The 24,546-nt window shown below is 40.1% G+C and overlaps 1 protein-coding gene and 2 long non-coding RNA genes across 5 annotated transcripts in view; 2 read left to right on the top strand and 1 right to left on the bottom strand.

The window, feature by feature from the left end:
- ALG5 (ALG5 dolichyl-phosphate beta-glucosyltransferase) overlaps window positions 1-3,732 on the top strand; it is a 50,874-nt gene extending 47,142 nt beyond the window's left edge. For 2 of the 3 annotated variants that reach the window (XM_015120883.3, XM_077973560.1), the window contains exons 8-9: window positions 875-960; window positions 3,445-3,654. In XM_015120883.3, the coding sequence (XP_014976369.1) occupies window positions 875-960; window positions 3,445-3,560 (202 nt within the window). In that variant the 3' untranslated portion in view covers window positions 3,561-3,654. 3 annotated transcript variants of the gene reach the window in all.
- LOC144336290 (uncharacterized) overlaps window positions 1-6,002 on the bottom strand; it is an 8,373-nt gene extending 2,371 nt beyond the window's left edge. Inside the window, exon 1 of the long non-coding RNA XR_013407920.1 lies at window positions 5,308-6,002. This is a non-coding gene — a long non-coding RNA (uncharacterized LOC144336290). The remainder of the gene's footprint in view (window positions 1-5,307) is intronic.
- LOC144336288 (uncharacterized) lies at window positions 3,969-24,546 on the top strand. Its single transcript, XR_013407918.1, has 2 exons — window positions 3,969-5,143; window positions 24,153-24,546. It is a non-coding gene; the product is annotated as an uncharacterized LOC144336288 (long non-coding RNA).

Below are 24,546 nucleotides of genomic sequence, written 5' to 3'. Positions count from 1 at the left end.
GCTTTAATGCCAGTGAGAGAAGCAACTAGTTCAGATAAATTTTGTAAGCAGAATCCAGGAAGACTTATGAGTCAGGATTCAGAACCTTTAAGGAAAGCAGGTTTGACCAAGGCACTGACTGAAAAGAGGCTTTAAGAAAGACCTTTCCTAAGTGGAAGGAAGGATGCACTGGAGATTTAGACTGGAAATGGTTTTAACAGTATTAGTGCAATGGCACTAATTAGGACAAGTAAGACAATATATCAGATTCCTATGTATGTATTAGTTATACCCAAAGAGTATTTCAGACTAGTCCAAAGTAGCTTTTTACTTTCAACAGTTGCCAATATTATATTGTCCAGGACACCACAGGGAAGGGGAACAGAAAAGACAAGGCAGGCCCTGGGTACACTGTATTAGAAAAGTAATCTTGATCCTCTGGTGGTAGAAGAAAATAGGCAACCAACTCTAAAGTAATGCAAAACAATCTCAACTAGAGCCTCTCGGAGTTTTGTTTTATCTCTGAATCAGGTGAAAATGTCAGTTCTTTACCTTGAGCTAGTCTAGTTAAGGTTAGGATTGAAAACCATCAATCTTGAAATTTTCCAGGATTAAATTTTTTCTTGGAACCCATGAGGCTAGTTTTACCTCTGTGAGTTTCTGAGTTGTGATAGAGATACAGTGTTATGCAGTGATATGCTAAATTTATCATATTTGACTTGAAACTTCTGAACTACTCAGCCTTGAATTATTTGCCTTCTGTGAATGTGATCTTCAGGTTCATGGTATAAGGTTTATATCTGCCATGTAAGCTTCTTTAAAACATGCCAAGGTAGAGATATAGTTGTGTTCTATTTGTCTTTAAAAATAAATATCAATATATTTTCTATTTTAGGGCATTTGATGTAGAACTACTGTACATAGCACAGTGCTTTAAAATTCCAATAGCAGAAATTGCTGTCAACTGGACAGAAATTGAAGGTGAGTATATTGTTTATTGTATGACTGTCTTGAGTCAGACAAAGCGAGAGATATCAGACAATACAGTTGTCTAGTAAAGTCAGCTGGCTTTAATGTTTTCCTTGCTCCCCTCATCAAGCCCTTCTCAGCTGTCTTGACTCAAAGATCCGGGTCCAAGGAGTGTATTACCTATTAATACCTTCCGTCTGGCTTGCTGCCTTGTATATATTTTGTCTGTTCATGGGACCTTCAGTAGGCCTACTACCTTGTCTAAGAAACTTCAATAAAACTTCCTACAATAGACAAAGTCATGGTGATCTGAAGTTAGAAGGTTGATAGTCTTTTGAGATAGATAAATTTGTTTTTTGCATCACCATTTCCTGTATATTTTTCGATCACTAGGTGGATATTAATTAGGTACCTGCAAACCACTATGCAAAGCTAAATAAGAAATAAAAGTTTTTTTTACAGCCGGGCACCATGCCTCATTCCTGTAATCTCAGTTTGGGAGACCAAGGTGGGTGGATCACCTGAGGTCAGGAGTTCCAGACTAGCCTGGCCAACATAGTAAAGCCCTGTCTCTACCAAAAATTACAAAAAAATGGCCGGGCATGGTGGCAGGCGCCTGTAATCCCAGCTACTCAGGAGTCTGAGGCAGGAGAATTGCTTGAACCCGGGAAGCAAAGGTTGCAGTGAGCCAAGGTCGCACCATTGCACTCCCGCCTGGGCAACAAGAGTGAAACTCCATCTGAAAAATTAAAAATAAATAAATAAAAGTGTTTTTACTCCAAATGTCCACAGTCAATTCAGAGCCATTTTAAAACTATATCTGTACATATATCCAAAAATAAAAAGATCCCAACTCTGTAATAACTTGAAATCTATCATAAATCTTAATAATTCCTATTTAAAAAGGCTTAGACAGCTCTGGCTGTATAGAATTTTAAACATATTCTAGTTTTCTCCTTACTTTAGAATGAACCTAAATTAACTCACAGTGTGGGAGCAGTTAACATAATCCACTGGAGACTTTTTCAAAGTCCACCTCTTCTGGTGAGAGTCCTTGTTGTAGTAAACCATTATTGCTCTGTAACCTCAGATGTTTAGGGACAGAAAAAGATTAAGAACCAGTCTCGAGAGTATACAAACTCTATGGTCTAGAATGAATTCAAACCTCTTTATGTCTTGCTGAATCAAACAGAGTTTACAAAATCTTAGCTCATCGCCACAGTTGCTGCCTAGAATCAAAGGGGATTGGGAAGCAGATAAAAGGATCACTCAGGGGTATCATGATCAACTCTGTTGATCTGTGTTGATCTTTGGCCAACATAGACTCTATGGGAAGATGAGGTGGGGAAAAGTAAAAGTCCATTTTATATTTAGTCATTTGCTTATTTGCATTACAGAGATAGTTGTATTGTAATATGAATTGTAGGTACCTCAACTTCCTCGTTTGTGGGATGAAGATAGTATTTGGCCCTGATAAACAATATCTCTACAGTGCTTTGGTGGTAATGTTTTCAGAAGAAAGCTGTTATATAAATTCAGAGCAGTGAAAAAGGTCTTCTTTAAATATAAAGTATAATTAAAATGATAATGAAATGTTAAACCTTCCTCCTGATACTTCTTTATCTGCAAGTATATACTATAAGTAATGGTTATAAGAATCTGCTGTGGCCGGGCACGGTCACTCATGCCTGTAATCCCAGCACTTTGGGAGCCCAAGGTGGGAGGATCACTTGAACCTAGGAGTTTGAGACCAGCCTGAGCAACATAGTGAGACCTCATCTCTATAAAAAAAAAAAATTGTAAAATTAGGCAGGTGTGGTGCGTGCCTCGGTACTCCCAGCTACTGGGGAGGCTGATGTAGGATAACTGGATAGTTTGAACCCAAAAGGTCAAGGTTACAAGGTTACAGTGAGCCATAATCGTGTCACTGCACGATTGCCTGGGTGACAGAGAAAGATCTTGTCTCAAATAGACAAAGAATCTGCTGTGATACGCATGGATCAGATATTTAATTAGGCTGGTGTTCTTGTGTAGCCTGAGACAAAGAGGTCTGGACAAAATTATCTTAAGTCTGATCATAGGCTTTATTTTTTATCATTAAGATTGGATTTATGTAGAAATAATCATATTTATCTGTTATGCTGTATCTTTACTTGTTTCATATGTAATTATTTTCAGTAATGAGCACTCAGTGAGTAGTTTTTTATTAGACTTTTCTAGAGCCCTCACCATAGGCAGTCCCTCCTTTCTATAGTAGAGCCGTATGAAATTTTCACTGTTTGGATCCTTTCAAGTTTTATTTCACTTCAAGATTTTCTGTTATTGTTTTTAGAGAAAACCACTCCACTCACTTCAGCTTTGAAATTGTTTAACTTTTTGGTCTATGATTTTTAAAAAATTAAGGTGCTAAAGGCTCACAACATGTAGACTTTAAACTATATGTTTTCTGCTGAGTTTATTTCAGCTAATTTGTTTTTAATTATTTTTAAATTGCAGGTTCTAAATTAGTTCCATTTTGGAGCTGGCTACAAATGGGCAAAGACCTACTTTTTATACGACTTCGATATATGACTGGTGCCTGGAGGCTTGAGCAAACTCGGAAAATGAATTAGGTTGTTTGCAGTCTTCAGTTGTGTTCATATGCGTCAGTGTCACATTTCATTTCATTTGAAACTAAAATTTTAAGTAAAGCTGGAATCAACTTCCTGTCATTGTCTGCCTTTTGATAATTTTAAAGAAGTAACTTCCCGTAAGTAAAAAATTGTATATCTCTTTGGATATAAATGGTTTTTAAAAGATGTTTATTTAAAAAGTCAGATTTTCTTTTGCTTATTTAGCTTTATTATCATTATAATTCTGAGAAACATAATTTTTGTAGACAGAAGTGATTCTTACCCTAAAGTACCTGCATAACTCTTTTTTTTTTTTTTTTTTTTTTTTTGAGACGGAGTCTTGCTCTGTCGCCCAGGCTGGAGTGCAGTGGCCGGATCTCAGCTCACTGCAAGCACCCTAAAGTACCTGCATAACTCTTTTTTTTTTTTTTTTTTTTTGAGATGGAGTCTTGCTCTGTCGCCCAGGCTGGAGTGCAGTGGCCAGATCTCAGCTCACTGCAAGCTCCGCCTCCCGGGTTCACGCCATTCTCCTGCCTCAGCCTCCCGAGTAGCTGGGACTACAGGCACCCACCACCTCGCTCGGCTAGTTTTTTGTATTTTTTTAGTAGAGATGGGGTTTCACCGTGTTAGCCAGGATGGTCTCAATCTCCTGACCTCGTGATCTGCCCGTCTCGGCCTCCCAAAGTGCTGGGATTACAGGCTTGAGCCACCGTGCCCAGCCCATAACTCTCATGAACTTAAATAGAAACTACAATCATGTAACAGTTTTCAGAGATTTAAAAACAAAGCTAGGGTATAAGTTTAAATGTATATAAATTTATCCAAATCAAAGAAACCTATATTTCAGCCTATGAAACTTTAGGAAATTATACATTAAAGGCAAGAATACAGACTTAGTCACAAAGGTGTCCATTTCCTTATAGTCTTATTCATCTCTAGCACTGGAGGCCATGGTGGGAGGATCACTTGAGCCCAGAAGTTCAAGGTTACAGTGAGCTATGATCGTGCCATTGCACTCCAGCTTGGGTGATGGAGTTCCTGTCAATCAATTTTTTAACATTAATATATTTACATAGTAACATCAGAAGTTTCTGTCTTTGAGATACTACAAGAACTAATAGCAATTATAAAATAATGAACCCCAAAATCAGATTGTTTCTGCCAACTTAGAGAACAAACTAGTAATAGTTTAACATTTAGTAAGTGTTTACTGTATGCCAACCACTGTTCTAAGCACTTGGTATATAATGACTCACCTAACCTTTACAACAGAAGAGGAAACTGAAGTACAAAAGGGTTACCTGCCCAAGGTCACCCAGTTAGGAAAGAGTGGACTCATGATTGTAACCTGCATAGTCTGGATCCCAAGCCCACACTCTCTAATGACTCTGCTATAGCCTTCAGTTTCTGAAGGTATGAAAACTGGGGACCATGTAAATAGAAAGTTTCAGCAGTGCATTGAATAAAACATTTTTGAGTGGAAATGTAAGCTAAAAATGACTCCTCTCCAGTAGTTTGAACAACAGCGATAATATCACATCTGCAGTAGACAATTAGCTTCTTGAAAATAGAAGGCTTACCAGGCGCAGTGGCTCACGCCTGTAATCCCAGCACTTTGGGAGGCCGAGGCAGGCGGATCACCTGAGGTCGGGAGTTCAAGACCAGCCTGACCAACATGAAGAAACCCCGTCTCTCCTAAAAATACAAAATTAGCTGGGTGGTGGCGCATGCCTGTAATCCCAGCTACTCGGGAGGCTGAGGCAGGAGAATTGCTTGAACCCAGGAGGTGGAGGTTGTGGTGAGCTGAGATAGAGCCATTTCACTGCAGCCTGGGCAACAAGAGTGAAACTCCGTCTCAAAAAGAAAGAAAATAGAAGGCACATCTTACTACAATTAGTATCTCCAGTACAGTGCTTAGTATATAGTAAACACTTAATAATGATGAGATGAATAAACGTTATTTACTACCAGATTTTGTGAGCATTAAAGGCACTTAAATGGATAAATCAAGAATAATAGAGAAGACCATGCTCATAAGAATTTTTAAGAATAAGCCTTGCGCCAAAAATAAGATCCTTAATGAAATTATAAAAAGGCAATGAAATAATTTGTTATTGCTCTTTATAAATGAGTAGAAATGCGTATTTGAAGCATAATAGGAATACTGAAGGTAAGTCATGATACTTTTTATGTATTTTGTATGTGAACACTATAGGGAAAAGTCTGATACCATTGATGCCAACTTGCCTTTCTAAGCACAGATTTACCTAAGAGAGGAGTATGGGACAGAATCTGAGGCAATCAGAGAGAAAAGGTAGTTTAACCTGTTAACTTACAGAATCTGCTAGCAAAAACTACATGCAGCAATAGCAAAGTGAAATAGCAAAATAACAGCTATTATCTTTTTTTTTTTTTTTTTTTTTTTGTTGAGATGAAGTCTTGCTCTTGCCCCCAGACTGGAGTGCAATGGCGCGATCTTGGCTCACTGCAACCTCTGCCTCCCAGGTTCAAGCGATTCTCCTGCCTCAGCCTCCCGAGTAGCTGGGATTACAGGTGCCTGCCATCACACCGGCTAATTTTTTGTATTTTTAGTAGAGATGGGGTTTCACCATGTTGGTCAGGCTAGTCTCGAACTCCTGACCTCAGGTGACCTACCCGCCTCGGCCTCCCAAAGTGTTGGGATTACAAGCATGAGCCACCACACCCGGCCACCAGCTGCTACCCTTATAGTATGTACAAGGAAGAGTAATGAACATTTTGCATGCATTATGTAGTTTAATCTCATCAAACAACTATCATGCAGGTATAATTACCCGCATTTCACGGAACAAAGTAGCCAAGTCATTTGCCCAGGATTACACAAGTAGCCATTATTCATGCTTCTACTGAAATAAAAAACAGGAAACAAAAGAACATGGGGCATGATTAAAACAGTATAACCTGAGGACAGTCAGACAACTTAGCCATTTCTATGTCAAGTCTTCTGACTTGTTCTGATAGAATATATAGATACATATGAAACTTGACTTGAGGGTCACATCTGGACAATAATGTCTCTTGACATCTGTAATCCTCTATCCCCATATAGTTATGTACTGTTGACCCTTGAATAACAGGTTTGAACTGCACAGATCCACTTATACATGGATTGTTTTCAAAAGTATATTGAAAAAGTTTTGGGGGATCTGTGAAAATCTGAAGTAGCAACAGGAGGTTGCTATAAAATTACAGTAGTAAATGATAGACTAATATCTACATGTATTTTATGCATTAATGACATAACCTTTTTCTTAATATCTTTCATAATATCAAAGACTTCGATATTAGTCTATCATTTACTATATAACATACACACGAATCTATTCGGATTTATCAAAACTTACGCACACAAACATAGACCATACAGAGACTATTCAGTCGAGATAAATATAAACAAAGATGCAGTATTAGGCTGCTCGCAGTGGCTAACACCTATAATCCCATGACGCCAAGGTGGACGGATCACCTGAGGTCAGGAGTTCAAGACCAGCCTGGCCAACATGGTGAAACCCTGTCTCTACTAAAAATACAAAAATTAGCCGGGCGTGGTGGCAGGTGCCTGTAATCCCAGCTACTTGGGAGGCTGAGGCAGGAAAATCACTTGAACTCGGGAGGTGGAGGTTGCAGTGAGCCAAGATCGCACCACTGCACTCCAGCCTGGGTGACATGAGTGAGACTCCATCTCAAAAAAAAAAAAAAAGATACAGTATTAAATCATAACTGCATAAAATTAATTTTGTAGCTACCTCCTGTTGCTATTGCAGTGAGCTCAGGTGTTGTGAGTATCCACTTAAATGCTGTGTGACACTAACCATCCCCACATGAGCAGTTCTTCTCTCCAGTAAATTGCATATAACAGTAGAAATTGAGCTCTTGCAGTTCTCATGTATTTTTCATGTTTAGTGCAATACTGTAAACCTAAATAACACCATGGTACCAATATGAAGTACCATTAGTGATGCCGGAAATACTCCCAAAGAAGCGGAGAAAAGTCATGACATTAAAAGAAAAAGTTGCATTGCTCGATATGCTTGATATGTACCATAGATGAAGGCTGCAGCTGAGATTGCCCACCATTTCAAGATAAATTAATCCAAGCCAGTCACGGTGGCTCACACCTATAATCCCAGCACTTTGGGAGGCCGAGGCAGGCGGATCACCTGAGGTCAGTTCAAGACCAGCCTGGCCATCATGGTGAAACCCCGTCTGTACTAAAAATTTGCCGGGTGTGGTGGCGGGCACCTGTAATCCCAGCTACTTGGGAGACTGAGGCACAAGAATCACTTGAACCTGGGAGACGGAGGTTGCAGCAAACCAAAATTGCACCACACTGCGCTCCAACCTAGGCGATAGAGTGATTGTCTCAAAAAATAAATAAATCCAGTGTAAGGACTATTGGGAAAAAAAAAAAAAATTTGTGAATCCATTGCCACAGCTACATCTGCAGGTGCAAAAATCTTGCAATTTTTGCAAAATACCTCTCTCATATTGAAAATGCAGCTTTTAAGTGGATACAGGATTGCTATAAGAAAGGCATACCTATAGACTCTAATATGATTTGCAAAAAGGCAAAGTCATCACATGACAAGTTAAAGGAAGGTGAAGGATCTAAAGCTGGGGAGTTTAATGCCAGAAATGAATGGTTCATTTTAGAAGAGGTTTGGCTTTAAAAAAAAAAAAAAGTCAAGATAAGGGAGAAGCAGCTTCTGCTGATCCTGGAGGCAACAGACAAGTTCGCAAACACCATTAAGAAAATCATTGAGGAGAAAGGATATCTGCCTAAACGGGTTTTTAATGCAGACGAAAGCGCCCTAATCTAGGGGGTGTGGGGGTGGAATGCCACAAAGGACATTTATAAGGAAGGAAGAGAAGCAAGCACCAGGATTTAAGGCAGGAAGAAACAGGCTAACTGCTGTTTTGTGCAAATGCAGTCAGGTTTACGATCAGGACTGCCCTTATCTATAAAGCTGCTAAATCCTGAACGGAAATGATAAACATCAGCTGCCAGTCTTCTGGTTGTGCAAGAAGGCCTGGACAATGATAACCCTTTTTCTGGATGGGCGCCATTGATGTTCTGTCCCTGAAGTCAAAAAGTACCTTGCCGGTAAGAAGTTGCCTCTTAAGGTTCTTTCGATATTGGACAATGCCCCTAATCACCCAGAACGTCATGAGTTCAACATGGAAGGCTTAGCAATTGTCTACTTGCCCCCAACACGATGTCTCTAGTTCAGCCTTTCCATCAGGGAGTCATAGGACCTTTAAGGGTCATTACACACAGTTCTCCAGAGAAAGGATTGTCAATGCTGGAACAAAAGCCCAGCGGAACATGAAAGTCTGGAAGAGGTTGGGGTCTGGTGACTCATGTCTGTAATCCCAACACTTTGGGAGGCCAAGGTGGGAGGATCACTTGACGTCAGGAGTTCAGTACTAGCCTGGGCAACATAACAAGATCCCATCTCCACAAAAAAATTTAAAAAGTTAGCTGGACATGGTGGTTGGTGCATGCCAGCAGTCCTCGCTACTCAGGAGGCTGAGGATGGAGGACTGCCTGAGCCCAGGAGTTTGGGGGTGTGGTGAGCTGTCATCACACCCCTGCACTCCAGCCTGGGCAACAGAGCAAGACCCTGTCCCTCAAAAAAAAAAGTCTGAAAGAATTATACCACTGAAGAGGCCAGCCATCGTTACAGAAAAATAAAAGCTGTGAAAGTCAACAAGCATGAAACTAATTCCTGCAGAAAACTGTTGTCCAGATGTTGCGCATGACTTCACAGGATTTATGACAGAGCCAATCAAAGAAATCATGAGGTGAATATGGCAAAAAAAAAAAAAAAAAAAAGAGATGGTAGATGAACAGTTTTGACATGGATGTTGGAGACAACACCAGTGGAGTTAACAGAAGATGACCTGATGGAGACGAGTGCTTCTGAACCAGTGCCAGATGATGCGGAAGAAGACATACAAGAAGCAGGACTCCAGTTATTCAAGACTGTTTGTGACTTCTTTTACAACTTGGACCCTTCTACAATATGGGCACTGAAACTAAAGCAAATGGTAGAAGGATTGGTACTGTAGAGAAACATTTTTAGAGAAACGAAAAAAAGTCAGACCAGAATTACGATGTATTAATATTTCCATGAAATTACACCACGGGTGCCTGCCTCTCCTGCCTCCCCGTCTACCTCCTCCATCTCTTCTGCCTCTGTCACCTGGGAGACAGCAAGACCAACCCCTCCTTTTACTCCTCCTCAGCCTACTCAATGTGAAGACAAGAATGAAGGCCTTTATGATGACTCACCTCCACTTAATGAATGTTAAATATATATTTATAATATAATAGTCTTATGTATTTCCTCTGCATACATTTAAAACCACATCAGTGTTACAATTTTTGCTTCCACAATCAATTTTAAAAACTCAAAAGGAGAAGGAACTTGTATTTATTTATTTTAGTTTACCATATGCCTTCTTTCTTCCTGATGTTTCAAGGTTCCCTTTTTGGTTTTTTGGCAGTTTCTAAGTCGTTTTATTTAGAATTTTGCATTTGTTTCCTGAATCAATAAATACTATACAACACAATGTAAACATAGCTACCATGTTCTGTTCCCTGCTTCCCCCTACCTGGGGACAATCCCCTGGCAATCTCACTCAGGAGTTTTAGGGTTTCTCCCTCCAGATTTGGTCCAGAAAATGAGGTTGAGTGACCTAGTCCCTTGAATCACTTTCAAAGGAGCTCAGCTGAGGTGAGGAGTGTGCTCTCTCTGAGATCTAGAGGTTAATAGATTGGGGAAATGGATTAGTGATTTTTGGGAGAAGAGCTGGCACCTGGGGCAAGAGCTTACCCCAAAGAAAAGGGTGTAGAATGTGATGAGTTATGTATAATGTAATACTTAGAGAAGTCACGAAAAAAGCTATATAAATAGATACACTCAAAAACACTATGAATAAACAAAAATTGAATTCTAAAAATTGTTCAACTAACCACAGGATGGCAGAAAAAGAAAACTGAAATAAAAAACAAAACAGAAGTCCAGGCATGATGGCTCATGCGTGTAATCCCAGCACTTTGGAAGGCTGTGGCTGGAGGTTTGCTTGAGACTAGGAGTTTGAGACCAGCCTGATCAACACAGTGAGACTCCTATCTCAATAAAATACATAAATAAATAAAATAGCCAGGCTTGGTGGTATGCACCTATAGCCCCAGCTACTTGGGAGGCTGAGGCAAGAAGATGACTTCAGCCCAGGTATTGAGGTGCAGTGAGCCATGATTGCACCACTGCACTCAGCTTGGGTAACAGAGTAAGACCCTATTTCAAAAAGAGAAAAGACAAAACCCAGACATAAAACAAGGAAAAGTAATGACAGATTTAAGCCTTAAGCATATCAAGAATATATTACATTAAATGTAACTAATCTAAATTCAAGTAAAAGAGATTAGCAGAGTATTTAAAAACATGACCTAACCATATGCTGTCTACAAGAAACTCACGACAAATATAACAATATAAGCAGGTTGAAAGTATAAAATGGAAAAAGGTATCATACAAACTAATCAAAGGAAAGCAGGAGTGGCTATTATAACATCAGATAAAAGACTTTATATCAAAGCAAATTACTAGACTCAAAGTGGGATATTTTGTAGTAAGAAAGATTCTTCAATCCACCAAGAAAACATAGAAATCTTTCTTTTTTTTTTTTTGAGATGGAGTCTCGCTCTGTCACCCAGGCTGGAGTGCAGTGGCGGGATCTCGGCTCACTGCAAGCTCCGCCTCCCGGGTTCACACCATTCTCCTGCCTCAGCCTCCCGAGTAGCTGGGACTACAGGCGCCGGCCAGCACGCCCGGCTAATTTTTTATATTTTTAGTAGAGACAGGGTTTCACTGTGTTAGCCAGGATAGTCTCGATCTCCTGACCTCGTGATCCACCCGCCTCGGCCTCCCATAGGGCTGGGATTACAGGCGTGAGCCACCGCGCCAGGCCCAACATAGAAATCTTAAGTGTGCATGCCCCAAACAACAAATCTACAAAACGCATGAGGCAAAATGGACACAAGTGCAAGGAAAAACAGATGAATTATAGTGGGAGATTTCAATACTCCTCTCTCAGACAATTTTACAGGAAAATTTTACCAAACTTTTAAAGAAAAAGAATTAACACCAATTCTACATACTCTCTTCCAGAAAACAGAACAGATATCAAAAATCAGACCAAGAGAACAAGAAAACTACAGACCAATATCTCTCATGAATACAGATGTGAAAATCCTTAATAAAACATTATCAAATAGAATTCAGGAATATTTAAAAAGATTTATCCATCATGACCAAGCATGACTTACTATAGCTCTGCAAGGCTAGCTCATTATTTAAAAAACAGTCAACATAATTCATTATATTAACAGGCTGAGGAAGAAAATTATATGATTATATCAACTGATTTTCATCAAAACCATTTGACAAAGCTCAACATTCATTCACAATAAAACCCTCAGAAAAATAGAAATAGAGGGAACTTCCTCAACCTGATAAAATGTAACCACATAAAACCTACAGAAAACATTATACTTAATGGCAAAACACTGAATATTTTCCTCTTAGGGCAGGAACGAGGCAAGGATGGCTACTCTTACCACATTCTTATTCAATATAGTATTGGAAGTTTTCGTCAATAAAGGGCAATAAAAGACATACAGATCAGAAAGGAAGAAATAAAAACTCCATATTTGTAGATCACATGATTGTCTACATAGAAAATTCTAAGGAACCTACCAAAAAAATCCACCTAGAACTAATAAGTGAATTCATTAAAGTCACAGAGGCCAGGCACAGTGGCTCATGCCTGTAACCCCAGCACTTTGGGAAGCTGAGGCAGGCGCATCACCTGAGGTTGGGGGTCCGAGACCAGCCTAACCAACATGGAGAAACCCCATCTCTACTAAAAATACAAAACTAGCTGGGCATGGTGGCCCATGTCTGTAATCCCAGCTACTCGGGAGGCTGAGGCAGGAGAATCGCTTGAACCCGGGAGGCAGAGATTGCTGTAAGCCGAGATTGCGCCATTGCACTCCACCCTTGGCTACAAGAGCAAAACTCTGTCTCAAAAAAAAAAAAAAAAAAAAAAAAGTCACAAAATACAAGATAAACATACAAAAATTTATTGTATTTATATATACTAGCAATGAACACATGGGCACAGAAATTATACATGCAATATCATTTACAATCAATAAAAAAAATGGTTAAAACATACCATATTCCTAAATTGGAAGACTCAACATAGTAAAGATGTCAATTCTCCCAAAATTGATATACAGGCTTAATAGAATTTCTATCAAAATCTCAGCAAGAATTTTAGTAGATGTAGAAAATGTTATTCTAAATTTTATATGAAAATGTAAAGGAAGTAGAATAACTAAAACAATTTTGAAAAAGAAGAATCAACCTCTTTGACTTCAAAACTTACTAGATAGCTACAGTAATCAAGATTGACACTATTGGTGGATAGACAGATACCGATCAATCAATAGAACAGAACAGAGAACCAGAAATAGGCCCATATGAATATGCCCAACTAATTAAAAAAAAAAATTTTAGTAGAGACGGGATCTCTCAATGTTGCCTAGGCTGGTCTCAAACTCCCGGCCTCAAGCAATCCTCCCACCTTGGCTTCCCAAAATGCTGAAATTACAGGTGAGCTGCTATACCTGGGCCCAGCTGATTTTTGATGAAGGCACAATTGCACTTCAGTGAAAGACACAATCTTTTGAACAATTGGTACTGGGACAACTGGACATTTATAGGCAAAAATTGAACAACCTAAGTCTGACACCTTACACAAAACTTAAAATGGGTCACAGGCTTAAATGCAACATGTCAGAATTTTGGAAAGAAAAACACAAGATAAAATCTTTGGGATCTAGAACTAGACAAAGAGTTCTTATACTTTATACTTAAGTCACAATGAATAAAAGGAAAAATTAAATTGAACTTCATCAAAATTAAAACCTCTTGCTCTTTGAAACACCCTCTTAAGAGGATGAAAAGACAAGTTAGAGAGTGGAAGAAAATACCCCAAATCCACATATCCAACAAAGAACTAGTATGTTAAATATATTAAGATATCTTAAAACTCAACAGTAAAAAAAGTAAATAGATAATTCAATTTTAAAATGGTCAAAAGTATGAAGAGATGTCTACCAAAGAAAGATATGCAGGTAACACATAAGCACATGAAACCATACTCAACATCATTAGCCGTTACCAAAACACAAATTAATACCACAATGAGATATCTACTATACCCCTAGCAGAATGGTTAAAACAAAAAATAATGACAATAACAAATGCTGGCAAGGATGCAGAGAAACTAGATCATGCATATATTGCCAGTGAGCATGTAAAATGGTACGGCCACTTTGGTAAGTATTTTGGCAATTTCTTTAAAAACAACACATGCAACTATTACACGATGCAGCAATTGTGCTCTTGGGCATTTATCTCAAAGAAATGAAGATTTATGTTCACACAGAAACTTTACATAAATGTTTATAGCAGCTTTATTCGTAATAGCCCCAAACTGGAAATATCCCAGAAGTCCTCCTGCAGATGAAGGGTTAAACAAACTGGAGTGTATTTGTACCATGCTATACTACTCAGCAACCAAAAGGAACAATTATTGATACACTCAACAGCCTTAATTACCAGATTATTATGCTGAGTGGAAAAAAGCATACATACTGTATGATTCCATTTATATAACATTCTTGAAAGGACAGATTTATAGAAATAGAGAATGAATTAATGATTAAGGAAAGTGCTGGAGTAGGAAAGAAGTGGATGTAGCTATAAAGAGGCAGCATGAGGGATCCTGTGGTGATGGAAATGTGCTGTCTCTTAATTGTATCAATGTCAATATGCTGGGTGTGGTCTTATACCATAGTTTTGCAAGGTGCTACCATTGGGGGAAACTGGACAAAGAATACTGAAATCTTCCTGTATAATTTCTTAAAATTGCATTTTGTCATTGTTTAGGCTGCTATAACAGAATACCATATACTGGGTAGCTTAAACAGCATAAATTTATTTCTCACATTTCTGGAGGTTGGGAAGTCCAAGGTCAAGGTGCCAACAGATCCCGGGTCTGGTGAAGGACTCTTCCTCATTTGCAGTAAGCTGTGTTCTCATTGTGCTCTAATTTGGCAGAGAAAGAAGGAGAGTGGGTTGTCTAGCATAAGGACACTAATCCTATTCATGAAGGCTCTACTCTTATGACCTAATTACCTCTCAAAGGCCCATCTCCCAGTACAATCATATTGGGGGTTAGGATTTCAACATACGAATTTTAGAGAGACACAAACATTCAGTCCATAACCCATGTAAATCTACAGGTATCTGAAAATGAAAATTCTAATTTTGTTGTTATTTGTTTGTGGAGATGGGGTCTCACTCTGTCAAACAGGCTGGAGTGCAGTGGCACGATCTCAGCTCACTGCAGCCTCCACCTCCCAGGCTCCAGTGATCCTTCCTCTTCAGCCTCCCGAGTACCTAGGACTACAGGCGCATGCCACCAGGCCCGGCTAATTTTTTATTTTATTTTTCTTTTTTGTAGAGAAGGGGTTTTGCCATATTGCCCAGGCTGGTCTCAAACTACTGGCTTCAAGCGATCTGCCTGCCTCGGCCTCCCAAATTGCTGGGATTACAGATGTAAGCCACCATGCCCAGCATGAAAAGGTTAATTTTGAAAGCTAAAATAGACATTTAACTTTTTTTTCCCAGTCCTGTTATTACTGTTACCACCCCACTACCGGCTACTACTGCCGCAACTACTGGTTTTGTTTTATTATTTTTTTTTTAAATGCACAGATATTCTTTTAATTCAAAATGTAAAGGTTCTGGTCTTTTTATAGCATAACAGAACATTGGAAGAGGTCTTGTGATTCCACAGGCAATCTTCTGGCATCACAAATGGGGAGCTATGACCCCACTGTAGGAGAATCAATAAGCTATGCATGCAAACTAGTGTCCAACTTGTCCTTTTTAAAATAAAAGCAGTATTGGCCGGGAGCAGTGGCTCACGCCCGTAATCCCAGCACTTTGGGAGGCCGAGGCAGGTGGATCACCCGAGGTCAGGAATTCAAAACCAGCCTTGACCAACATGGTGAAACCCCATCTCTACTAAAAATATAAAAATTAGTCGGACAGCCGGGCACGGTGGCTCAAGCCTGTAATCCCAGCACTTTGGGAGGCCGAGACGGGCGGATCACGAGGTCAGGAGATCGAGACCATCCTGGCTAACACGGTGAAACCCCGTCTCTACTAAAAAATACAAAAAAAAACTAGCCGGGCGAGGTGGCGGGCGCCTGTAGTCCCGGCTACTCGGGAGGCTGAGGCAGGAGAATGGCGGGAACCCGGGAGGCGGAGCTTGCAGTGAGCTGAGATCCGGCCACAGCACTACAGCCTGGGTGACAGAGCGAGACTCCGTCTCCAAAAAAAAAAAAAATTAGCCGGACATTGTGGCATCCGCCTGTAATCCCAGCTACTAGGGAGACTGAGGCAGAAGAATCGCTTGAAACCAGGAGGCAGAGAGTGCAGTGAGCCGAGATTGTGCAATTGCACTCCAGCCTGGGCAACAATAGGGAAACTCCGTCTCAAAAATAAATGAATAAATAAATAAATAAAATACAATAAAAGGAGCATTAGAAGAACCTATCAAATACAAGCCCTAATCAGGAGAGGACAGATTATCATACCACTCCAGATGTAGGTAAGGTGAGATTTAAGCCCACTAACGTTTTCAACTGTGGTTACTTTTCTCTTCCCACAGGCTGATTATGTAAAGAGAAAAACAAATGGAGGTTTTAATTGTAAAACCCTCAGTTTAATCTAGTCCCATGTAATATTTTACCCTCTTTAACACCTGCAATTCACCTTTCTGATTATTAATAGTAAGTGTATTATAGCTGAGCTTTAGTGGCAACCATATTACATTCACTTTTTTACATTCACTCCATAAAAATCCTAATGAAAACAGAACCTTATTTATATTTCACAGAAGAAATACATGTTGGAAAATTTAATCTCCTTAAAAATGTGGTTTCTTGGGCATCATAGTTTTCCTCTAGACAGGCATTGGTTTTGGGGATAGATACTGATTGGTTACTATGTTACTTTTTCCAGTGAGGCAAGCTGTGTGCATCTCAGTTTTCTTATCTATGACATGGGAAGATGGAGATACTATGTGGGCTGCTTCCCTACGGGGTTATAGTGATAACCAAATTAAATAATATGAGCGTCAGCTTACAAACTAAAATTTTATGAAACCCACACATGTACATAACAGAAAGAATATTTTGGTATCTGGTAAATACAGAATATTATCTCATATTTTATTTATGTGTTTATGACCTACCTTATTCTATACGCAACTTTATTTTAAAAGACTTCATTTCAGGCCCAGAATGGTGGCTCATGCCTGTAATCCAAGCACTTTGGGAGGCTGAAGCTGGCGGATGCAATGAGCCGAGATCGAGCCATCGCACTCCAGCCTGGGTGACAAGAGTGAAACTCTGTCTCCAAAAAAAAAAAAAAGACTGTATTTCTCCACTCAAACTTCTCACTCTAAGAGTAATGCAAAACCTAATGAACAAATAAGTATCAGGATTTGTTTCCTTCTATGTCTATTTAAAAAATTTATTCATTTTTAATTGATAAATAAAAATTGTATATATTTATGGTATACAACATGATGTCTTGAAATACGCACGCACTGTGTAATGGCTAAATTAAGCTAATTAACATATGTATCAACTCACACTTATCATTTATTTGTGATACATATATATATTTAAAATCTCTCTTAGCAATTTTCAAGTATACAATACATTGTTATTAACTATAATCACCATGTTGTATAATAGTTTTCCTGATCCTATTCCTCCTGTAAATGAAATTTTCCATCCCCATTTTCTTTTTTTTTTTTTTTTTTTTTTTTTTTGAGACCGGGCCTTGCTCTATCACCCATTCTGGAGTGCAGTGGTGGGATCTCGGCTCGCTGCAACCTCCGTCTCCTGGGGCTCAAGTGATCTTTCCACCTCAGCCTCCCGAGTAGCTGGGACTACAAGAACGTGTCACCAAGCCCAGATAAGTTTTGTATTTTTTTCTGCAGAGACAGGGTTTCACCATGTTGCTCAGGCTGGTCTCAAACTCCTGTGCTCAAGTGATCGACCTCCGAAAGTATTGGGATTACAGGCAGGAGCCACTGCACCTGGCCCCTAACTATTGTCAACAGAGGCCTAAAAAATAGACCTAAGACTCATTAAATGATATGTGAACCAACAGAAAAGACATAGAATCAACCCAAATGCCCATCAACAATAGACTGGATAAAGAAAACGTGGTACATATACACAACGGAATACTATGCAGCCACAAAAAGGAATGAGATCAGCCGGGTGCAGTGGCTCAAGCCTATGCACTTCAGGAGGCCAAGGCAGGTGCATCACCTGAGGTCAGGAGTTCAAGACCAGCCTGGCCAACATGGTGAAACCCCGTGTCTACTAAAAATACAAAACAGCTGGGCACTGTGGCAGGTGCCTGTAGTCCTAGCTACTTGGGAGGCTGAGGCAGGAGAATCACTTGAACCTGGGAGGTGGAGGGTGCAGTAAGCCAAGATTGCGCCATTGCACTCCAGCCTGGGTGACAGAGTAAGACCTTGTCTCAAAAAAAAAAAAAAAAAAGGAATAAGATCATGTCCTTTGCAGGGACATGGATGAAGTTGGAAGCCATTATCCTCAGCAAACACACACAGGAACAGAAAACCAAATGCTGCATGTTCTCACTTATGAGTTGGAGCTAAACAATGAGAACACATGGACACAGGGAGGGGAACCACACACATTGAGGTCTGTTGGGAAGGGAGGGTGGGAAGAGGGAGAGCATCAGAATAAATAGCTAATGGATGCTGGGCTTACTACCTAGGTGATGGGTTGACAGGTGCAGCAAACCACCATGGCACACGTGTACCTATGTAACAAATTTTCACATCCTGTACATGTACCCCAGAACTAAAAATAAAAATTTTTAAAAATGATATGTGAACCTAGAAGTACATCATCAAGGAAGAAAAGTGATTAGGTTGTATTGGTCAAATGTTTAAGATCCTGTGTGCACAGAAAATGCTTTTAGAGATACTCTTTTATTATCATTTAAAGTATTCTGAATATCTCTTTAATTTCTCTTAGGGTTCTATAAATTAAATGAAAGAGCAATGTGTGGATCGGAGAGCATAAGATTTATTAGCCATTATAAAGATGATAATACCATGAAAATGGCAAAAAGGCAACGTGTTAATCACTTCACAGTTACAAGGAAAAAATTCGCACGTTGCAGAGAGGCAGCACACTGGCAGGGGTCTTGCTGGTCTAATGGCTTCAGCCTGTCCTTTAAAGGAAAGGAGAGAATTTTACTAGCCAATTTGAGGCAAAAACTTGGCTTTAATGATTTGTTTTACCCGTTATTAGTGGTAAACCCCAATTATAATTGTGGGGTTCCCTAGGTTGTTGCCTTTTATTTCAGAAAGTATTGCACAGCTTCCAAATCAAAATTAAATTTATCTTTAACTTAAATATCTGCTATTCAAAAAGAATGGGGCTCATTTAGTTCTATGGGGATCAGGTGTCACAAAATCAAACACCCCCATCACAAACTACAAATATATATAGAAATGAAATAAATAAAATTTAAATGTAAAAAAAAGCCATTATGATGGGACTAGAGTCTGTGCCACATATACCATCAATTAATTAAGTCCCATGTGAAAATACTTTCACCCTTACAGTGGACGTAAGTTTTACGGGTCATACTCTGTCTCTTCAGCCCCTTTAACATGCCTGCCACTTCTCTGTGAACATGCATCACCACCCAGTCCACCCTCACTACACACACACACACACACACACACACACACACACACACACACAACTGTTAGTCTTCCAAAAAAGAGTCCAGGGGCAGGCATTGTTTTCTCCTGCATTGCTCTGCACTTGGGATATCAAAAACCCAAGCCCAGGCCCAGGATTCATTACCCTATTCTCTTCTTCTACTCAGAGTAAATCTTCCTACATTTCGTAAGTATTTAATGAGCATTTACTATGTGCCAGACACAGTTTTAGCTGTGAGAAATAAGAGCAAAATCAGATACACTCATCATTCTTTTTGATACTATAATTAATGAAAGGGGACAGATAGTAATCCAATGGTTAAATATGTATCAATGTGGAACAACAGTGTTGATTATGAATGAGAGAGATATAGGCCACACAAGATTACAAAACAGAGGATCTGATTAAGTCAGAGACGACCAAGAAGGCTTCTCTAGGATGTGACACTTAAACTGGGATGCAGAGGAAGGGAAGTCACTAATGAGACAAGGAGGGGAAGAGGGAGCACTCTATGAGGAAGCCCAAGTGAAATTTCAACTGGGAGTTGATTGTTGAGTAAGTCCTGCCACTTAATTAAGTAGAAGCCTTTCTGTTCTTTTTTATTTATGGCATATTCATTCATTTATTGATTTAATTTATTAAAAATCTTTCTGGGTTTGTTAAGGGCAGCAGAGGTATCAAGAATGAGAAGCAAATATGACATCAAAAGCACAAGCAATGAAAGCAAAAATAGACAAATGGGACAACATCAAACTTAAAAAACATCTGTGCATCAAAAGAAACATTCAGTAGAATAAAAAAATCAACCTACAGAATGGGAGAATATATTTGCAAACCACATACCTGATAAGGGGTCGTCTTCAGATTACGTAAGAAACTCCTACAACTCGACAGCAACAACCACCACAATTACAACCAGAATAAAACACTGGCAAAGGACTTGAACAGATATTTCTCTAAAGAAGGTATACAAATGCCAACAGGCATACGAAAAGATGCTCAACAGCACTATTCATAAGAGAAATGCAAATCAAAGTCACAATGAGCTATCTCCTTGTACCCTGTAGGAGGGTCGCTATCAAAAGAACACAAAATAACAAGAGTTGACAAGGATGTAGAGAAATTGGAACCCTTGTGCACTGTTGGTGGGCCTGTAAAATGTTGCAGCCATTGTGGACAACAATATGGAGTTTTCTCAAAAAATTAAAAACAGAATTACTGTTTGCTCTAACAATCCACTTTCTGGATATATATCCAAAGAATTCAAAGCAGAACCTCAAAGAGATACTTGCACACCTATGTTCATTTTTTCACGACAGCCACAAGGTAGAAGCGACCCACATGTCCACTGATGAATGGATAAAGAAAATATGGTATATATATGCAATAACAGAATATTATGCAGCCTTAAAAAAAAATAAAGAAATCCTGTCACATGCTACAGCATGGATAAACCTTCCAGACATTATGCTAAGTGAAACAAGCCGGTCACAAAAGGACAAATACTGTATGACTTTACTCATATGACGTATCCAAAGTAGTCAAAAATCACAGAGACAAAAAATGGAAAGGTAGTTTCTAACTGGGGGAACTGGGGGAGAGGGCATTAGTGATTAATAGGCACTGAGTTTCAATTTTGCAAGATAAAAAAGTTCTAAACATCTGTTGCTGCAAGACAATAGTTAAGACTTCTGAACCGTACATTTAAAAAAATTAAAGACATTAGCTTCCGGTTCCAGGAAGCCATGGCTTACGATGCAGACATGTCCAAGTCCAAGAACCACACCACACACAACCAGTCCCGAAAATGGCACAGAAATGGCATCAAGAAACCCCGATCACAAAGATACAATCTCTCTCTCTTTTTTTTTTTTAATTGAGACGGAGTCTCGCTCTGTCGCCCAGGCTGGAGTGCAGTGGCTTGATCTTGCCTCACTGCAACCTCCGCCTCCCAGGTTCACGCCATTCTGCTGCCTCAGCCTCCCGAGTAGCTGGGACGACAGGTGCCTGCCACCACGCCCGGCTAATTTCTTATATTTTTAGTGGAGACAGGGTTTCACCATGTTAGCCAGGATGGTGTCGATCTCCTGACCTCGTGATCCGCCTGCCCTGGCCTCCCAAAGTGTTGGGATTACACTACGCCTGGCCGATATGAATCTCTTAAGGGGGTGGACCCCAAGTTCCTGAGGAACATGTGCTTTGCCAAGAAGCACAACAAGAAGGGCCTAAAGAAGATGCAGGCCAACAGTGTCAAGGCCATGAGTGCACGTGCCGAGGCTATCAAGGCCCTCGTAAAGCCCAAGGAGGTTAAGCCCAAGATCCCAAAGGGTGTCAGCCGCAAGCTCGATCGACTTGCCTACATTGCCCACCCCAAGCTTGGGAGCACAGTGAAACCCCATCTCCACTAAAAATACAAAAATTAGCTGGGCATGGTGGCATGCACCTGTAGTCCCAGCTGCTCGGGAGGCTGAGGCAGGAGAATCGCTTGGACCCGGGAGGTGGAGGTTGCAGTGAATCGAGATCACACCGCTGCACTCCAGCCTGGGCGACAGAAAAAAACTATCTTAAGTTGTAAAATTTTCCATAAAATTCTGGATGTCTGTTATCCCTTGAAATGATACTATTATCACATGGCCACAGCTGGCTGGAGCTGCATAGCAATCGCTCCCTTCAGAAAGACAAAGCCACATCTCTCTTCTAATTACTCTCCTAATATTTTTCACCACATACTAAACATTGCATTCATTCGACCAATATTTATTGAGCAGCTACTATGTGCCAGGCATTGTTCCAGGCTGTGGGGATACAAGTAGTGAGCAAGACCAGCCTTCTTACAAAGGAGCCAGTCAAAACAAACATATACATAGTTTATACAATTTAATGTAATGACACTGCTGTGAGGGGAAAAAAGATAAATTCATTTTAGGAACAATTGTGGGAAGAGGAGGGTGATCTTCTTTTATCTTTTTTCCCCAAAGCATAGTTTCCTGCTTCATAGTACCTATTTCTTCTAAAGGTAGCACTTCCTTCCACCTTCGATTCTTGATTTCTCCAGTTTTTTTTTTTTTTTTTTTGGCCAAAGTTTATTGATTATCTCTTCAAAGTGTGCATAAATGCATCTCCTCCTCACTTTTCTAGAATGCCGCAGACGCCCACCACCTCATGCCGAGATGGTTGTAGTGGCTTCCCAATTGGTCTCCTTACCTCTTATCTCTACAAACTTTTCTCCCTCACCCCTGTCCACCTTCCAGCCTGTGTAGATTATTCTTCCTGGGATGTCACTGCCCATGTTTCATCACTTTTCAACTCCACTTCAAGTTCCAGGACAACAATGAGGTGTACATACCTGGGTTTTAGAGTCAGGCAGCCTGGAAGGGATAGTCTGTGTGTCCCTCAGGTTCCTCACTGTAAAATGCAAATGATAATTCTCCCGTGAGAGGTCGTGAGAGGGAAATGAGAGGAGGTGTGGGAAGCGCCAGTCCAGTTCCCGGTTGGGGGACTCTCACAATGGAAACAGCATCTGATCCTCACTGCTGAGTCAAGATGGTCCATCGCTCTCTTGTCTCAATCCTTTAGAATGTATTTGGTGACGAACTGCCGCGTTAACATCCTTTTTCTTATCTACCCAACTAGTTTGACAATTCTCCTAGGAAAACTGAGGCTTTTCTACTCAAAGCCTCAGGGAATTCTGCACATAGCAGGCATTCTGCCTTCATGGTTGAACAAGTTGGGCCTGCATCAGTGTCAGGCCAGGGTGGCAAGTGGGCTGAAGTGCAGCCTGCACTCTGCTGTGAGGCCGGCACCTGCAGGACTGCACCCACTGAGGCAGGGTGGAGGTCCGGGGGGTGCAGGACAGTAGATGTTCATGCTCTCTTCTCAAGTTGCAGCTGAAATTTTGACCCTGTGAAGACCTCCCTGACACCTCCCTGTGCCCATTCCCCTACGGTGACACACAAAGTTGTGTGATAATCATTGGTACGTGTATCTCTCTCTTAGGCTGCATTTACTAAGGGCCAGTGCTCTGTGCTCATATAGTTAATTCGGGTGCCTGGTACTTAGGAAAGCGTTTAATAATGATTACAGAATGAAAGATGACTTTCAAGGAAAGTCCGAATGGGAGGCAGAAAAACTGCAGCATCAGGACAGAGTTACAGATAAAATTTAGAGAGGAGACTTGAGGTGGGAGGAGTGTGGAGGCTTTGATTCCTAGTTATTACTCTTGAGTGGAAACATTATCATGGTAGCGCAAACTTAAGGTACAAGAGACGTACAAAGCAGAATCTTAGCATCCATGGATGACTACAGACTTTGTTACAATCTGGTTTTTTTATTTTTTATTTATTTTTATTTTTATTTTTTGAGACGGAGTCTCGCTCTGTCGCCCAGGCTGGAGTGCAGTGGCCGGATGTCAGCTCACTGCAAGCTCCGCCTCCCAGGTTTATGCCATTCTCCTGCCTCAGCCTCCGGAGTAGCTGGGACTACAGGCACCTGCCACCTCGCCCGGCTAGTTTTTTGTATTTTTTAGTAGAGACGGGGTTTCACCGTGTTAGCCAGGATGGTCTCCATCTCCTGACCTCGTGATCCGCCCGTCTCGGCCTCCCAAAGTGCTGGGATTACAGGCTTGAGCCACCGCGCCCAGCCTTTTTTATTTTTTAATACTATTTTATTTATACTCACATATGAAAAAATGGTTATACTATCATGTTTACATAGATGATAATATTGGAAACAGCATTCAGTAACAAATTACATTTAAATTTTATAAAGAACACACAAACATTAAAACACTGATTGGTTATAGGAAGCGGAGTTTGAGGAAAAACCATTAGCTATAATTTTTATTTTCATTAAAGAGCAGCACCCTCTGAGAAGAATCAATCAGTAACATTCAGCTATACCATAAAATAATAAGTACAAAGGAATAGTTAGTGATTGTACTGATTTTGCTTTTACTAAGCCATTTTACGTTCCTCGCACTCAAGGCGAATAAATAAAACATAATCTGAAGAAAAA

Source organism: Macaca mulatta, chromosome 17 (assembly GCF_049350105.2).
Source record: "Macaca mulatta isolate MMU2019108-1 chromosome 17, T2T-MMU8v2.0, whole genome shotgun sequence".
Taxonomy (NCBI): domain Eukaryota; kingdom Metazoa; phylum Chordata; class Mammalia; order Primates; family Cercopithecidae; genus Macaca; species Macaca mulatta.
This window is presented reverse-complemented; position numbering and strand designations above follow the sequence as displayed.